Genomic DNA, 18,612 nt, shown 5'->3' with positions numbered 1-18,612 from the left:
ATTACACTTCTACCCATGGTGTTTTGGATCCAACCTAACCCCCAAACTTGGACAGTGTGTTCTAAGTACTTTACTATCACTCTCACTCAGTTGTGTTTTATTTTCATGCATTGATATTTTGGTTCTGTTTGTACTCACATAACAGAGGTAAGCCAACATTGTGCCCTCTAGGTGGGTGGGTGGGTGGATGTGTAAATGTTATTAAATTTTCTGTTTTAGAATTTTAAATACTCATGTTACATCCTTAAGATATCGATGACTCCCCTTCTTCTCTTTCCATGGTTCACTTTACATATCATAAATCCCTGCATATTTTACAAAAAAAATACCGTTCCGTATTCCATTATTGCATCCATCAAAACTTATTTACGCTATTGAATTTATCTTTATACTGCCAGCATTTTCAGCTGCACGCAATTATTTCCCATATATTCAATAAAACATAAATTCAACCTTCTTTGAACGTATGTTCTTCTTGTTCTCTTATTCTATATGTTAAGTCTGCAAGTTGTGCATTGGGGGAAATCATCCATAATGAATTTGGGGGGGAAAATGTTCAAAAGTAATTTCCCCCAAAAATCCAGAGTCCTTTCTGGTTGGGGATAATTCAGACTGAAATTCTCCAGGTGTCAAAAAAGGTTATTTATGTATGCTACTACCGTGGCCCGTGTTTTGTTAGCCCCAAAATGGAAAATGAGTGACTCCCAACCAAAGAAGAATGGCAACTTAAGTTGACAGAATATGCACAACCCTCTGAATGTTTTGGACTACAACTCTCCTGAGCCTCCATCAGCATGGTCAATGATCAGGGAACTGTAGACCAACAACATCTAGAGGGCACCACATTGGCTACCATGACTTATAACCTGATCCTGATCATGTTTACTCAGAGGTAAATCTCGCTGGTTGCAGTGGGATTTGCTTTGGAGTAACTGTACAGCCATGGGCATTTGTCATTAAGTGGCACTGGATTCATAAATGCTGGCACTGCATTTCTCTGGATCTGGTGACAGAAATATTAGGAAAGTCAATAGAAATAACACCATGCTTAACAAAAAGAAAGAAAGAAAATAGCAATTTTGATTTGCCTGAGGTATGCAGGGGGCCTCTGTAATGTTTTGATCTTTGTGCAAAGAGCTGGTAAAGAAAAGCAGGCTTAATACAAAACCTTAAAATAGGAGGCAGGATTTTCATAACAAGAAAATACCTCTGGCATGATGAACTGTCACCTAGGGATTTTGAAAGGAAGAGAAAAGAGCCATCTTGTATTTTTAATTAGTCTTTGCAATACAGTAGACTTGCTTTAAGATGCTCCTGTTATTCACCTGTTTGCAAAGTACTCATCCGGTGCTTTCAAGGCAATGGAATTCAGGAAAAGGAAAAACACGTCAGTTCTTCAAATGAAAGTTATGTAAATCTCTATGGCATAGAGGTGAGACCAGGAGGCATGTACTTACGGTGAGCCCTGCTGAGAGTCTTTTGAAACATTTCCTAGCTGACAGGCTTCAATCTTCCTTTGGACCCATATGTAGTCACACTTGGACTTCTGAAAACTATAGTTTAGGAGTGGTGAACCTCAATCTTGGGTCCAAATGTGGTTCCGTAGGCCTCTTTCTCTAAGCCATTCCCCAAGCCCCATTCCTGGACCACATTCCTACTTCCCAGGCCGCATCCCCCACAAGCCCTGTTTTGCATCCTCCTCTGGAGCCTCTACCTAGCTGGAACGTGGCCTTGATCTGTGAAGTTGCTTCTGTGGATGGACAATGGAGTTGTGTGTGTGTGTGTGTGTGTGTGTGTGTTAGGAACACCTGTCTGTTGTGTGGCTGAACTCTAGCTGACTCTATGGAATTGATTCCCACAAAATGGAGTGGTGGCCACTAACTAGGATGGCTTTAAAAGAGGTTAAGACAAATTTATGGAGGGAATAACACTATCAGCTGCTACTTGCAACAATGGCTGTGTTCTTCCTCCACTATCAGAGGTAGTATGCCTTTGAATTCTAGTTCCTGGGAATCACAAGTGGGGAAAGTGATGTTGCACTCAGGTCTTGCTTGTTGGCTTCCCCTTGGGGCATCTGATTGGCCACAGTGAGTACAGGGTGCTGGATGAATTGGGTCACTGGCCTGATCCAGCAGGGCACTTTTATGTTCTTAGAAGTCACATCCATTGATCTGCCCACTTTTTTCTCTGCCCATAGTCCCCTCTGGCATGCGGCCCCTGGAAGCTTCCCCATGAAGGAATGTGGCTCTCAGGCTGAAAATGTTCCCCATCCTATCATAGTAGATATCAATCATACAAACTTGATCACAGGTTGTTGTTGTTTAAAAATAGAAGCAATAAGTTAAGTAGACAAATATAGGTCACCTTCAAAAAAATTGGTTTTGTTAAATGCTTTGAGGTTTTACTACAATCAAACTATCTATCTATCATCTATCTATCTATCTATCTATCTATCTATCTATCTATCTATCTATCTATACACAGACACAATAAATTAAAGATGGTGTTGTGTGGAAGCAAACAAACTGGCACCTAGCATCATGGAGAAGTTATACATGGAGACAATAAATGTGAAATTAGGACCTAGGTCATGTTCATTAATTTCACTGGATAGGCATAAGATTGAATACAACCCATTGACTTCAGAAGTAATAAATCTGATGCAGTGGAAATAATTACTAAAAATATACTCTCCTGTTGTTTTGTTGTTGTCCGTGCCCTTTTGTTTCTCTGGCAGATGCTTCTTTCCAACACCCATTTCCTCCTCTTCTCCTTTGTCCTCACTGCCCTTGGCCTCATTTGCCCTCATTGCCATTTAATTTGATTGGCTGCAGTGACCCACAACATTATGCTTATATGTGTCTGTGACAGCATTGTGTCAAAGCCAGTGTCATCAGGAAAATTGCATTGGTCATCACAACCAGGTAGGATTGATCAGTAAGCAGTGCAGGCAAAGGGGACAGAGGACCATGATGTCAATGAAGAAGCAAAATGGTGCAGAGAAAGCAACACTGATGGAAACAGTGTGATTAGCACCGGCCCTCCCATGAGGCAAAGTGAGGCCGCTGCCTCAGCCACCTGAACCAGCCTGCCTCACTCAGGAAGACACTCCTGTCATCATTGTTGAAATAACATGTAGCTGCCAATCTGGTTACTTTACATGCCTAAGATGGGGTGTGGAGGGCTTCTGATCTTTGGCTCAGGAAGAAAAATACTGTGTGTTTGCCCTGATTGTGACTCTAGTCAAAATCACACCATAAATTTAAAGTGTACACAATAAGTTGAGCTGTACACTCATACAGTAATTCACACATCATGCTCAATGAGCATGTGGTCTGTATACTTGTGTACACAAACACTGTAGATTTGTAGAAACAACTTGTACCTGTGCTCAGTGTAATTTTTGAACAACCTTTTTGTGATACTATATAGAGTTTCCACCTTTTCAATGACCTCGGCAACTTGCATTGGTCTAAATGCATCAAATTTGTCAGTCTGTGCCATATACCTTGTATGTGTGTGTGAATTAATATCACATGCTTTAGAGAAGGGCTCATTGGTGGAGCACATATTTTGCATGCACAAGAGCTCAGGTTCAATTTCTGGTATCTCCAGGGGCAGGAGAAAGAAAAATGCTACTGTCTGAAATTCTGGAGAGCTATTGTCAGCCATTGTAGACATTATTGAGCTCCATTGGCCAATGACCAAGCTTTATACACGTCAGTTTTCTTATGAGACACATTAGGGCTGTTGTTGTTTTGGGCATTTAAATACTCATTTGCAGCAGGATTAGGGAACCTGTGGCCTCCAGATATTGCTGGACTACAACTCCCATTGTTCTTAATGCTGACCATGCTGGCTGTGGAAGATGGAGATGGGAGACAGAGTCCAGAAAGATCTAGAGGGCTGCAGGTTCCCCACCCCTTTCCCACAGGAGCAACCACAGAAGGCAAATAGTATATTGGTGAGACATTCCGTAAACCAGAAGTGTTGAGAAGCTTCAGGACTGACCACAGGAAGTACTTCTTTGCACAATTTTTAATTACATTACAGTTGTGAGAGCAATACCTACCCGCTTTGACAGACAAATTCATGTAGGATAAATCTATTGATGGTTATTAGCAACAAGAAGAAAAAAGATTTCCACCCACATGGAAAGCCTGTAGCCCAGTGGCAGAGCATCTTCTCTTCCTTAGAAGGTCCCAGGTTTAACCCCTGGCTCCCTGGGTAGGACTGGGAGAAGACTCCTGCCTGAAACCACTGTCACTGCCAGTCAATATTTGGAATACTGAATGAGCTGTATCCATGGTCTAAGTCAGTATAAATCATGTCCCTATGGATGCAATATATTACTGCATACCAGACTATGGGGGCACATGACAGGAGCTGGCTGATAGCTTCTGCTAGTACTGTGTGTTTTATTCCTGTTGAAGTGTCTCCTGTCCTGCAGTTTCCACAACCTGCAAAACACACACTCTCTCTCTTTTTTTTACCATACTCTCTTTCTCTCTCTCCCTTTTAAAAAAATGATGCCACTGGACTTTCAGGAATGAACAGCAGGTCTGCCTGTCCTACTGTACTTTTCCCCCACCCTTGAAAATAACTGGCAGGTCCAGCACCTCGTTAAAGGCATCAGCCTACTACCGTTATTAGTTTGACATTCCAAATTGGAACAAGGAAGGTGGAAACATTGATTGTTCCTTTTGTAAGAAAGGGCCCCAACTAATCTCTCCAGCTCAGTCATTGTCATTAAACGAAAGCCTTTTTCACCTCCGAGTTTTCCAATTCAAATCCAGTACAGGTCATTTCATTTTGCTGTGTGTGTATGTGTGGTGTGTGTGATATAAATCGGAAGGCTAAGTCCAGTCACTAACAAATGAACCCGACTGCAATTGACACTAATTGGCTCCCTAGTCGTCCGTCTCAGCAGAGCAGCCAAGGATCAAGCACAGTGTAGTGTGTGGATCTGTCAGGGTCCCACCAGATCAGGCTTGGTACACATTAACGGTGATGTATGGGCAAGGGCACTATTGACATTGCATTACCTGTCTAGTTTTATGCTGATTGGAGAGTGATGAACAGTGTGAATTCTTGAGGACTTTTCTTGCACATTTCCCCCCAGCCTCCCACCCCCAAATTATGTTCTCTCGGGTGTTCTCTGAGCAGTACCTTTTCTCTGAAAAGGCCTCCAGAAACTGCAGAGTTTGGTCCTGAGCAAAAATAAATAAATGTGAAAATGTCACACTTGCAAAAAAACAGTAATAAAAATGCAACTTTATTTTTTGCTTCCCAGTACATCTCCCTGAAAATACTTTTGAGAAGCAACCCCCAAACTTTGCTCTGAATGTTGTCATTGGCAAATATTCGTCAGGTCAAGTGGAATTCCCTGGGGAAATTCCGGGGAGGTTTTTACCTGTTGCAGCAAAAATTCTAAATGTGAACAAAGTACTTGGGGAAGTTCCTCCAACCAGCTGAAATTGGTATCACTGGATCAAGTCCATCAATTTGTTGAATTAATTCAAAAAAATAGATTTTGAATAAATGTGCAATTACTGTAATTGTTACTGTTTTGAATTTTATTTTGCTATTATTATTTTTAGTAGGTGGTGCAAATCACTATTCTGAATAATGTGTGGTTGTTGTTGTTGTTGTTTTTAAACAGGGTAGGGTAGGGGGCACTGAGGATGAGTTTATGGAAACAAAGGGGCTGTGGCCCAAAAAAAGGTTTGGGAACCACTGACTTATTGCATCAAATAGGGGCAGGGGTATCTGTCTTGAGTCCAGGAGGTGGGTAAATTTCTCCTTGATAGATGGAGTTTCCCCAACTCTTTGAAAGAGGCAGTGATAAGGTTGTTCCGGGGGGGGGGGGGGACGGACTTTTCTGGACCTATGATGACAACTATAGACCCCTTCCTGGTTAAATTGCTTGAACAGATTATTATTACTGGACAATTTCAGGCACTGTTGAATGGCACTGATTTATTATAGCCATTTCAGTTAGGGTTTTGACCTGGTATTGGAACAGGAATCTGCTCATTGGCCTATGGGATGACCTTTACTGACAGAAGGACCGAAGGAGAGTGACCTTGTTGATGTGGAGATGATGTATTGAAGTGGGGAGAGTGCTTCTGCACTCAGGTTTAGCTTGTGGGTTTCCCATAAGCATCTGGTTGGGTACTACAATAATAGGATGGTGGCAGGGCTGGCCCACCCATGAGGCAAGGTGAGGCAACAGCTTCAGGTAGCAGGACCCAAAGTCCTCTGTCTGATCTGGCCGCAAAGGTATGCATTGGCCACTGCTGCTGCAGTGGCAGTGACAGCTGTGGCATGTTCCTTGGAGACCGATCTGTCTCCTCCTTGGCAGGCCCTGCCCAATGCCATTCTACAGAAGACTTAGTGAATAGGAGGTGATGCTGGTTTTCTTCCACTCTTGTTCCTGATGCAGATATTCATTCCCCCATTATTCCCAATGTAGATATTCACTCATTCCTTTTTTTCCTTGTGGGGAGGTAGCACCAGTGCCATTTTGTGCTTTGCTTCAGGTCCCAAAATGTATTGGACCAGCCCTGGATGATGGACCAGATGGACCTTTGGTGTTCATCCAGCAGGAGTGAGAGGGACCGCTTCTGATGAGAGATGCCAACAGAAGTATGAATAGGTGGAGAAGGTCCACCAGCCTTCCAGACAGAATGTTAGATTGCTAGCCCAGTCTAAGGAAAAGAACCACCTGCTGCACTAATCTGTGCTTGCCCCATTCATTGTTGTGTACCACTGTTGGATGAATGTCTTCACTTGAGCAGCCATATCACCTGCTGTGCAATGTGTAGCAATGTGTGTTACCTGCTGTGCCTTTGAACAGCATTTTGCATATGTATCACACTGATCTGAGCATTAAAGCTTTTGGGGGGAAAACATCACTGGAGTTCATCATCAAGTGAGAGCCAGGACAGAGTCTTCCACTACCAAATAACTAAGGGGTGGCTTATTTATTTATTGAATTTTTATACTGCCTTATACCCAGAGGTCTCAGGGGGGTGGCTCACAGAACAAAATCATAATATAAAACTACAAAATATATAATCAAAAGAAAAACAGCAACCCAAGATTTATTGTTCCCTTTGTTCTCCTTTGGCCATTTAAGAAGAAATATTTTTTTTGTGTCTGGTATATCTCTCCCCGTTACCAGTTCTGCAAGACTATTGAATTATCCATTGGACTCAGGCTGGATATATTTTGCATCGTCTCAACCCCCCTGCCAATGTCTGTTGTGGTGATGATAATAGGGTTGGTGTGACTGCATAGCCTGTGGGATGACAGGGTGAATAATGTGGGTCTTCCTCCAACCACATTGTTCCTGCTAAACAACAATAAAAACAAAAGAAAATATTATTGCAAGCTTGATTTGATCAATTAATGATGAATAAGGAGTGTGGGATGACTGGTTGATGATGGACTTCTCAACTCAGGTTTCCCCTGACTACAACACCCACTGACTGAGGTTCATGGGATCTGCTTTTATCCATTATAAAAGATAAAGGGACATCATGATATATAGATGATAAATGATGATAGATATAGATCGATAGATAGATAGATAGATAGATAGATAGATAGATAGATAGATGATAGATAGATATAGATAGATAGATAGATGATAGATAGATATAGATAGATAGATAGATATAGATAGATAGATAGATGATAGATAGATGATAGATAGAGATAGATAGAGATATAGATGATAGATAGATGATAGATAGATAGATGATAGATAGATAGATGATAGATAGATAGATAGAGATAGATAGATAGATGATAGATAGCTAGATAGATGATAGATAGATAGATGATAGATAGATAGATAGATAGATAGATAGATAGATAGATAGATGATAGATAGATAGATGATAGATATAGATAGATAGATAGATGATAGATAGATAGATAGATAGATAGATAGATATGTCTATCTATCTATCATCTATCTATCTATCTATCATCTATCTATCTATCATCTATCATCTGTCTCTCTATCTATATCATCTATCTATCTTTCATCTATCTATGAAATGATTATGAAACTTAAAATGTGCAGGATTGTGCCTTTGGATTAGACCAGAGATGAGGAAGCTGTGGCCTCGCAGATATTGTTGGTCTTCAATTCCCATTACACACAGCCAATAGTCATAAATGATGGGAGTAGTAGTCCATCAGCACCTGAAATGCATCATGTTGCCTGTCCTTGAATTAGACCAATACATTGCAGCAGGTGTCAACTGGAGGGCAACACCTTTGTTGCCTCTGGATTAAGCTTGCTTTTACCATGCAGACCTCATCCAGTAGCGAATAATTCATCCACATTTTAATCAATCAACTTTTTCCTGCCAAATGAGAAAGAGAATCTTTCCCACCACCTGCTTCCTAGGACTAATAATCTGCTATGGAAATGTAGTGAAGACACTCTTACCCCCCCCCCTTTAGTTTGATCTTATAGATAACCAGACTAGGTAAAGGTAAAGGGACCCCTGACCATTAGGTCCATTCGTGACCGACTCTGGGATTGCGGCGCTCATCTCGCTTTATTGGCCAAGGGAGCCGGCGTACAGCTTCCAGGTCATGTGGCCAGCATGACTAAGCCACTTCTGGCGAATCAAAGCAGCGCACGGAAATGCCATTTACCTTCTCGCCGGAGCAGTACCTATTTATCTACTTGCACTTTGATGTGCTTTTGAACTGCTAGGTTGGCAGGAGCAGGGACCGAGCAACGGGAGCTCACCTGTTTGACAAAAGAGATTTGACAAACCCAGAGTATTGATAAGGCTACTGATAGCTACTATTCATTATGGCTCTATTCTGCCTCCACTGTCAGAGGTCATAATGCTTCTGAATATCAGTTACTGAAAGCCATGGTGTGTTTGTGCTCTTGTGGTGCAGGTTTCCCATAGACATCTGGTTGGCTCCTGTGAGAACAGGATGCTCCAACAAGGCTCTTCTCATGTTCTTGTGCTCTTAGTAATATAGGATTAGACCCTCTACTAAAGTATTGTCTATACTAGTTGCCAGTGTGTCTTTACAGGGTATCAGGCAGGATTATTTCCTGGTACTACCTGGAGATGTTATAAATTGAATGTGTGACCTTTTGCATACAATACATGTACAGGGTGAGTCCTTTAAAAGAGGCCCCATGGATACAGACTACACATGTTCCACAGGGCCTCTTTTAAAAGACTCGCCCTGTACATGGAACTATAGTTCTTCCTCTCAGTTGTGTGTGAACTCATCCTAAAGTTGGGCACCCATGCTTTAAATTACTTCTCTGCCTACCTATGCAGATGTTGAACCATAATTTCATCAATCAGTTATGAGAGCTTATCGGATATTCTGAGTGCACCTGATGCTGTGATATAGACCTCAGCATGTTCTGGATGGGAGGCCAATGGAAATCACATAGAGGCTGAAATGAAACATTAAAAGTGTTATGTGGCTACTGCCAAAAGCAGCTCTGTGTCCCCTGACACCCCCTTCCCAAGCGATAACATCTAATGTGTTGTGCTGAAAGTTTCTCCTGCATTATTTTTTACCATTCTCAATTAATGAGAAAATAAATTCCATTCAGTAATTACCAGAGAGGAGAGAAAAACCTGACAACATTATGGATAGGACGCTGGTTATTAATTGTGTTTAGTTTATATGTGGCGTGGCCAAGAGGTTCTGTGATTGCCTTTTCCTTCTTTCTACAAATCATCTCACCTGCATGCTACATTATGCAGCCTTCCTAGGTGCCCATGCTTATGTTTAATCTCTCAAATCAATGCTTTCCATATCAGAAGCATGGGGTGCCAAGGTCTACACTCTGCAGCCTTCCAAGGTGTGATTGCTTCATTTGAATCTCCCCTATTAAGCTTTTTTTCATATCAGGACGTATGGGGAACTGCAAAGGTTTGAAGGGTGGATGCCGAATAATGATTTCCTCTTTGGGAGAAATCTTCCTATTGAGATCAAGCAGGCACCTTCACTTTAAACTTTTCAGTGCCTGCTAAAAACATTCATGCTTAAAGAAGCCTACGCAGACACTTAACAAGTTGAGGTAATTTTAATCTGTTTTAGTGTTTTATGTTTGGGGTGTTTTAAAGTAGGGTTGTGATTTTTTTTTCTTGATCTCACAGCTTTATCTTTCATAAACTTTTTTGAGGGTTGTTGTTTTTACAATCAAGCAGTGTATAAATTTTATGAAATAAATAAGTAAACCACCTTCCCTCTTCTTCCAGGGGAGGATGGGTGTCGCAAATTCCTCCCCCCTGAAAGGAGGGGAGCTGCATCCCACATCCTACCCCCGATCTTAGCTAAAAGGCCGAGAAGTGGTGGCTTCGGCTACATAAATAGGTAATATGTGTATCCACAGAAAACTTTCTGTGCTTAGGGGCACAGGCAACTGCCTCATAGTCAGAACTTTGGTGCATCTCAGTATAATGATTTGGTGGTGGCTCTCCATGGTTTCAGAGAGGGGGCATTCCCAGCCATATGTGGAGATGCCAGGGATTAAAACTGGGACCTTTTGAATGCAAATCAGATGTTCTACCACTGAGCTACAACCCATCCAGATCACGTGCTTTGGTTTACTGTGACTGGAATTGTAAATTACTAAGGAGGGTGGCGCTATGGGTTAAACCACAGACTTAAACTAGGACTTGCCAATCAGAAGGTCAGCAGTTCGAATCCCCGCGACGGGGTGAGCTCCCATTGCTTGGTTCCTGCTCCTGCCAACCTAGCAGTTCGAAAGCACGTCAAAGTGCAAGTAGATAAATAGGCAGAAAATCTGGCAGAAAGGTAAATGGTGTTTCTGTGTGCTGCTCTGGTTTGCCAGAAGCAGCTTAGTCATTCTGGCCACATGACCCAGAAGCTGTATGCTGGCTCCCTCAGCCAATAAAGCGAGGTGAGCGCCGCAACCCCAGAGTCGGCCACGACTGGGCCTAATGGTCAGGGATCCCTTTACCTTACCTTTAAGACCTCTTAAACTCACTGTGGTGAGATGTACTTTTGATATTCTGAGCGATACTGAATATGTTATTTGTTGGAAGGGGGATAATGAGAAGTGAAGCCACTGCTCAGGTGGTGGCCTAGAATCTCCTTCCAGCCTGGATTTCCTGTGGCAAAAGTTGGTTTATAAATATCACTGACTAATAAACGTGTTACTGATCATGTAAATACATATGAAGACACACCTTACTGCAACTTCTTCTTCTTCTTGAAAGCAGCTTGGTTGCTGGGGGGGGGGGAGCCTGAAGTGCTTCATTTATAGCACACATTTTGCTTGCTTGCTTAAAGCATTGCTTTGAGAGCTTAAGAACCATGGACAGTTCCAAACCGTCCAGACACAAAGCGTTTAGTGCCGTTTGACTACAAAACTAAAACAATGAAATGAAACCACCCATAATATATAGAGAAAATGGGTTTGTTCATCTCTTATGCAACGTATTTGTTTTTCATTGCCCATTATGATAGGGTCTTATTAGAGGGCCATGTTTTATTTATCAGGGTGTTTCTGTGAGTCGGCTGAAGAATAAAGAGAGAGAGAGAGAAAGAAAGAAAGAAAGAAAGAAAGAAAGAAAGAAAGAAAGAAAGAAAGAAAGAAATCTCTTTCTATCTATCGGCTCAGGGCATTTGCTGAATAACATGTTTAGTGTTCTGGAAAAAGAGGGGAGAGGAGCATGAGATATTCCTGTCAGAACAAGGGACTGCTTAAGGCAAAGGGATAGAATGAAGAAGGGGGAGGATATGAGAAAGTGGCTATAAGGGACTTCATTTTTATGTTAGCTTTTATTTTTACCCTCCTTCCTTCCTTTCTTGTGTGTGCGTAGGCTTTTATTCCCCCCTTTTATATTCCCCCTTTTTGTGTTATAAATTAATTTGTGCTCTTCAGTGTAGGAGTGCTATCCGAGAACCTCAAGCTCATGATACATGGACTTTCCCTGCGCATGAAAGCAAGCCCTGTTTTGTAAGTCCAAGCATTTTCCTTATTTTTAGCCATTTAATAGGTGTGTGTGTTGGGTGGCGCGGGTTTGTTAGAGGGGTGTCTTGCTTTGGGAAGAAGTGTATTTTTGGTTGTAACACCCGGCCTTGTCTCAGTCCTGTGGGTGGGGTTCTTGCAGTAAGATTGCTATAGATTTCTCTCTCTCTCTCTCTTTCTCTCTCTGTCTCTTAAAGGAGCTTTTTCAAATGTGTCCACGTCTCACAATGCAACAGCTAATTACCTTCCGAGTTGAGAGCTGTTTGCCTGAATCACAGGAATTCTCTAGTGATCTGTTTGCATTTTAGTTCAATAGTAGCTTGGGAAAGAAATGAATCTTTATGTAAAGGGAAATATAGTTGCAACCTTCCCAACACCAATTTTTTTTTAATACACCCACATAAAAACAACAAGAAATGGCACAGAATATATTTCTGTGAGAAATATTTCCCACTAACTCTAAATGCTCCCTCACTTGGTACAGATTGTAGCCTATTCTGCCTCTCCCCCCCCTTTTCTTATTCTTCTTATTTTTTTTTTAAGTTGGGTTCCCTCTGAATGTTTGAAAAGTTCTGCTTCTCAAAAGGAACCTTGAGAGGGAAGGGAAATGGAGGGGAATCCTGAAGAGTAATTTGCTGAGATTCAGCCTTTTTATGGAAGAATTAATAATTCAATGCATTTGTCAAATTCCATTTTGAATAACACCAGTATCTTTTGTTACATATTAGTAACATGTGGAAGGGAGGTGGGAAAAGAAATTTGACCTCAAGGACAAGTTTTGAGCATAAATGATTTAATTTGCAGATCACATCCGATTTTATTACATGAAGACTAACTAGATCTACTAATGAATAATTATTACTCCATAAAATAAAGGGGGGGGGGGGAGAGACAGTTTGCGACAGTTGAATACTAATTCCAATGAGGGACATTACTCTCTCTTAAGTAAAAAAGTAAACATTACATTCCCCCTAGTGACTAATGGTGTTTGTTCTTGTAACCTGACAGAATAGCCTCTTGTAATAGATTGTCCTTCTGACACGTTTTATAATCTTAAATGAAATTATATATCTGTATCTGTATCTGTATCTGTATCTGTATCTGTATCTGTATCTGTACAAACACAAACAGAGAGAGAGATGTTTTCTTCCCAGGACAGGAGAGAAAGGGAGGGAAAGGATTGTGCCACACCATGATCTTTATTCCACGAGATTCTGCTGTGGTTCCTAATCTAATTTTTCACAGCAGTTAATGATTTTACAAGCTTCTGTGAAATGCAGAAGGGGAGATAGGTGCAAAGTATATTATGGAAAACAAAAATAAAAAGATTTGGGAGATGTGTGTGCGCACACATATTATTTCCTAGATATATGGTATACGTATATTCATTTCACCTCACCCAGAGTGATTTTGATACATTGCATGGTATCTAAACAAGCGGTTTTAAAATTAGAATTAATATTAAGAATAAGAAATACTTCCCCCTCGCTCCTGTGGCTTCCATGCATCAGATTGTACTTCTGGTGCAATAGGACTCGGTATAAAATGTGAGTTCAAGCTTTCCTTTCAAGTCAGGCATGTAAAGTCCATCTGTGTGTGTGATGGGGGTGTATGTTTGTGTGTCCCTGTGTATGGAACATGTTTTGAGAAGGATGGCCAGAGAAATAGGCACAGATCAAAGCCATGTGTATCTTCTAGAGTATTTTAACTTTCTTTTGTGCTTCTATACTTTTAATGCATGTTTTTCTAAACGTGCACACAAACACACACACACAGAGAGAGACTTTGTTCTTTCTCTGTTTGCCTATTCCTTCGATGGGGGATTCCCTAACTGATTGTCAGGTGTGGGGCCTGAGGAAGAAAATAAAAAAAGCAACACTGGAGAGGAGGGGTGTCTGTGGTGAATCATAACAGCCTTTCTCGTCCCAGCTGGGCAGTGACATTAATTGCCCAAACCGCATGACTGTATATGATGCCTGTCTTTCTCCTTCTGCATCCTCTCCAGGGATTTTTAAAATGCAGTTATTTGAATTTTTGGTGAGTGGTACAGAGACCCTGCCCTGGTTAGGACCCATTTGACAAATGAGAGGAGCGGAGTAGCATCAGCCACACCAGAAGGAGTCTCTCTCTCTGTCTCTCTCTCTGTCTCTCTCTCTCTCTCTCTCTCTCTCTCTCTCTCTCCAAGGGAGCCAGGCTTTTAATGTGGAACAAACCCTTCCAACGGCGGTTGTCACTGAGGGGGAGTTTCAGCAGCTCAGCTTAGAAGCTGCCGGCTGCCTTCTCTCCTTTGCTTATTAAATCTCACCACCACCCCTTTTTTTTCGCTCTCTCCTTCCCACACCTCTCTGTTTTTGTTTCGTTTGAGTGAGCTGGGGGGGGGGTGTTGTTTGGCAGCGTTGGGTGGGATTACCCTCCCAAACAAAAATTGTAGCAAATGGCCTTGCCTTGACAATTGAACGTAGTGGGGCTTTAACACTGGGAGCTGGAGGTGAGGAGGCTGGCAAGGTTGCGTTGTTAAAAAGAAGGGGGGGGGGGAGAGAAAAAGAAACACCCTGAGAAGGGATGCTTTTGAGAGGTGGTGTGTCTTTTTGAGAGAGAGAAAACAAAAGCAAAAAGACCCACACATCTGAGAGAAAGAGAGAGAGAGAGAGTGCTGGCAGTTGTGGTGTTGGGGGTGGCAGGTTTGGGGTGGGGGAGAGAAGAGAGAGAGAGAGAAATAAATAACCAAGCTTGCACCGGAGAGGCAGCAGCAACGTGCGTGTATGCAACCCCCTTCACTTGTCCTACGTCGGGTTCAGAGCAGCAACATGCAGCATCCTCTGACGGGGACGACCTGCGTTGCGCTGCCGAACGTCGGCATGTGTCCCCAGCTGTCCTGTGCCTTGACTTTTATGTATTTACAGCAGGTAAGTCGCAGCAACTTTTTTTTTAGTCTCTTCCAACTCTCTCTCCCCCACCCTTGCTTCTCTCTCTCCCCCCCCCCCTCACCCGGGTTTGGTCATTCCCTCTTCTTGTCACTGTATTGTCTGTACCCCATGAAGTGGAAACAGCTTTCTGCCTGAATGGAATGTGTAATTGTCTCTTTCATGTGCCTGTGTGTGTTTGCCTGTGTACGAATGCATTCAAATAAGCAAAAGAAATTAATTCGTACGAGAAAGTCGCCTCTGCGCCTCCGTTTTCTTTAATGGTACAGCTTCAATGCATGTGATCTCAAATATTCTGAAGTTTTGAGGATGGTTCCCCCCCCCCCTTCTGTGGCTTTGGTTTCGTATTTGCTCTGGGAACAATATGTATGCAAGGTTTAGATAGATAGATAGATGATTAGATAGATAGATAGATGATAGATAGATAGATAGATAGATGATAGAGATTTTAGCCACACAAAATTATTATTATTATTATTATTATTATTATTATTATTATTTAAAATCCTTCTTCTCCTCCTCCCAGTTTTTGCACCTGGGAATCAAATTTGTTTTTCAAAGTACAGTCCTGGTGCAAATTTGGTTTAAACTCACAATTTGCCATGTGAGTCTTTCGTTGGAATTAGATGCCAGTGGAGGATAAATGGGGGAAAGAGCAGTATAAATGGTAGAAGTTTGCCAGATCAGTTGATGGGTCATTTGGAAATCTGTGATTTGCATCTTGATATTTATCAATGGGCATCATATTGAAGGTTTACTATGGGGAGGGGGGGAGGGCATAGGCAGTTACCTCCACCTTAGAAATCAGTGGTTCCCCCATTATTATTATTTTTCAGCATCTTAATATTAGGGGTTCCCCCAACTGGTGTTACAAATAAGTTTTGGGATTTGTTGCCTTTTGTCCATGAAATTTCAGAAGGGAAAATAAATTAGGGCTGCATAGCAAGACATCTGAGTCCACTTACTTAAAAGTAAATCCATTGGAATCAATTGGGGGGATATTTCTCCCAGGCAAATGTTCAAGCGTCAAAGTGTCAGCATCTCACAATGGCATGTCTGTGCTTAGAATTCTTATTATAAATGTACAGTTTTGTGCGTAATAAACTGAGCCTCCTACTACAGAGGGGATATGCACTGGGTGCAAGGAGCAAGATTAAAATATATTGTCATGCAAATGTAATTGCATGTATTCTGTTGAGAGTGTCATCTGCCCCCCTCCCCCCCTTTCTGCATTTACTATAACTCAGCTGAAGCGTACGGTACAGGAGCATTTATCTATTAACACTCAGCTGCTACGGCAGTTTAGATGTCACATACAGATGTGTGCAAAGCAATACAGAACTTTCTTTCCTTGTCTCTCTTTAGGGGGGGAAACAGAGCAATGTTCTAATATATTCTTGATTTCTTGCAATGGATCTATCTTCTTAAATTTTTTTTTTAAAAATGAAATTGCTCAGAATACAAGCGTTGGTGCCTTTTAAGATGTGGGCAGTTGCTCGAAAGCCTCACATTTTAAAAGAAACCAAAGCTCTCCTCCGTATCCAGACATTCTGTGGGAATTGGCTCTGGGATTGACAAACAAATTATATATTAAAAGGTTCATGTGTACAGATTAGAATATAGTTGTTACGTGGGAGGGCTTTATCTGCATGCAATTTAAATTAGCAGTAAGCCTACCAAATCTCTCCTTTGTTTTTAACTTAAAGTCTCAATGCTACTTCTGTCTGTGTGCCTTTTAAAAATTAGATGCTTGGGGAATCACCCTTAAAAGATCATTGTCTTTCTGCATAGCTGTACTATACCAGCGGAAGCAAGTTCTATTTTCTCCAGTTGTTTCTTGAACTTTTCAAGGCAACCATTTTAACATTAAGGAAGTAGCTTTTGAATGGGCTTATGTGACTTAAGGTTAGAGGTCAATCTGGGCACACAAGGAACTGCTAAAAGATTACATAAATGCAAGGTTGGAGGATGAGGGGAGGGGGAAGAAGTGGGGGTCTAGGAATCATCTCTTTCCTCTATGTAGAATTGCAACAGCATTGTGCAATCTCAGCCTCTGTATAGAAGATACTTTCTGATTTAAGAAAATAGATGCTGCCACAATGATATGCTTGAAAGTGGTGGCTCTCACTCTGCCCTGGACAAAATTAGGAGAGTTGCCACCGTCATGCACTTTGGAAAGTGTTGCATCTTGAAGGTTTTACCTGAACCCTTCTGCGGATGCCTGTTCCGCTGCAGAGGTTCATGCTATTAACACTCTCTAGTCTCCCTTTCGTTTCCCTTGTAGAATTGGATTTCTACATTTAAGATACATGTGGTGGGGAGATTTAATAAAAAAAATACATTTCTAGGTCTGTTACTGTCACCCCACCCTTTGAGTACAGTTTGGTCTGTAGAAGCTGCATAGGAAAAAACTAGGATTTTGTTCAGATAATTTGTTTGTTTGTTTTGCAATACTACAGACATTTCTATTGCATTTAATGAAGTGTTGTCTTAACTGTCATTTTGTTTATCAGGTAATGATAAGTTATCTAGAATTTTACACCTGTCACAGCTATGATTTGGTAGCCTTCTTTTTTAGGTGGGAGGGGGGGATAAATTGCATAATACAAAAGCCTGTCCTTTGGGGATGCATAATGCCAAACTAGATTCACAGCAGAAAATTTGGATCCTACTACACCCTCCCCCGTTTTTATTGATATGCATTAAGTCTGAGTGGTAAACATAACATCACTAACTAGATGTCGCTAACATTCTTCTCTTGAAACACAGAGAATAGGTTGCTGTCCTTTTAACTTGTTCTTTTACTTGTGTGGTGATCTACTTTAACTAATGCTCAAGTCACAATTACTTCCTATCCCCCTACAATCGTTTGTTGCCCCAAACTGCTTCCATGTTATCCACACACACACACACACACACACACAATGCAGAAAATTGTTGAGTAGATATAACACAAGCGTCTTGGTTTCAACTGTATAGCAATTAAGAAGCTGCTTTTAATGTGGACCCCCCCTTAAATGCAAAAATTGTAGGGTGGGTCATAGGGACAGGTTAATCTAACAGTTTCTGTTTCTCTCAGTTTTGCCTTTTTTGTAACCTAAAGCCTTGTTCTCTACATTTGATGGCAATGGTTAACAGTATTATTATTATGAAAGTCCTCATGAAAATTCTTCAACATTTTAGTGCAAATTTCTCCTAATATACAGATTTTTTTGCAAACATTTTTGCCTAATACGATACATCTTTGCATGCTGTTTTCATTTATATATGCTCTTTGACACACAGTTTACCCCGTTCGTGCATTTTTTGTACATATTACTTGGCTGGATAACTGCACTGCAAAACCCAGAGTAGTGCGAATTTTGGAGGATGGCTGCTTTTTGGTTCACATATTGTTTCAGAAACAGCGAACTAGGGAGGTTTGCCTTTAAATGTGGACTGAACTGATTTCCCCCTCTATTCCTAGGTGGAGAAATAGGTTATTTAGTTCATTTTGGAAAATATGTCTATGTGTGCTATGCTTTACCATTGTAAATTATTACTTATTGAACTGAACCTGTGAGGTTTATAAGTTCTCTTTGCATTCACTGAAATACTTTTAAATGGTGTCAACAAAGCAGCCTTTTCCACACTAATGACAAGCTATGCTTTACAAATGCTGCTAAGAAATCCTTCAGAGCA

General features: G+C 41.3%; 1 protein-coding gene across 20 annotated transcripts in view; it reads left to right on the top strand.

The window, feature by feature from the left end:
- The window catches only part of RBFOX1 (RNA binding fox-1 homolog 1), a 1,459,388-nt gene that overhangs the window by 1,099,943 nt on the left and 340,833 nt on the right, over positions 1-18,612 (top strand). The window contains exon 1 of one of the 20 annotated variants that reach the window (XM_028706124.2): positions 11,854-11,995. The exons of 17 other annotated variants lie outside the window; for them this stretch is intronic. Coding sequence is in view for 2 of the 3 variants with exons in the window: in XM_077918375.1 (XP_077774501.1) it covers positions 14,770-14,913 (144 nt within the window). In the remaining variant the exon portion in view is untranslated. Of the gene's footprint in view, positions 1-11,853; positions 11,996-14,195; positions 14,914-18,612 lie in introns of those variants that run through there. 2 more of the 20 variants (XM_077918375.1, XM_028706102.2) reach the window with 2 other exon arrangements.

Source organism: Podarcis muralis, chromosome 14, assembly GCF_964188315.1.
Source record: "Podarcis muralis chromosome 14, rPodMur119.hap1.1, whole genome shotgun sequence".
In the NCBI taxonomy this organism is placed as follows: Eukaryota; Metazoa; Chordata; class Lepidosauria; order Squamata; family Lacertidae; genus Podarcis; species Podarcis muralis.
The sequence above is the reverse complement of the archived record's forward strand: the minus strand, read 5'-3'. Positions and strand labels throughout refer to the sequence as shown.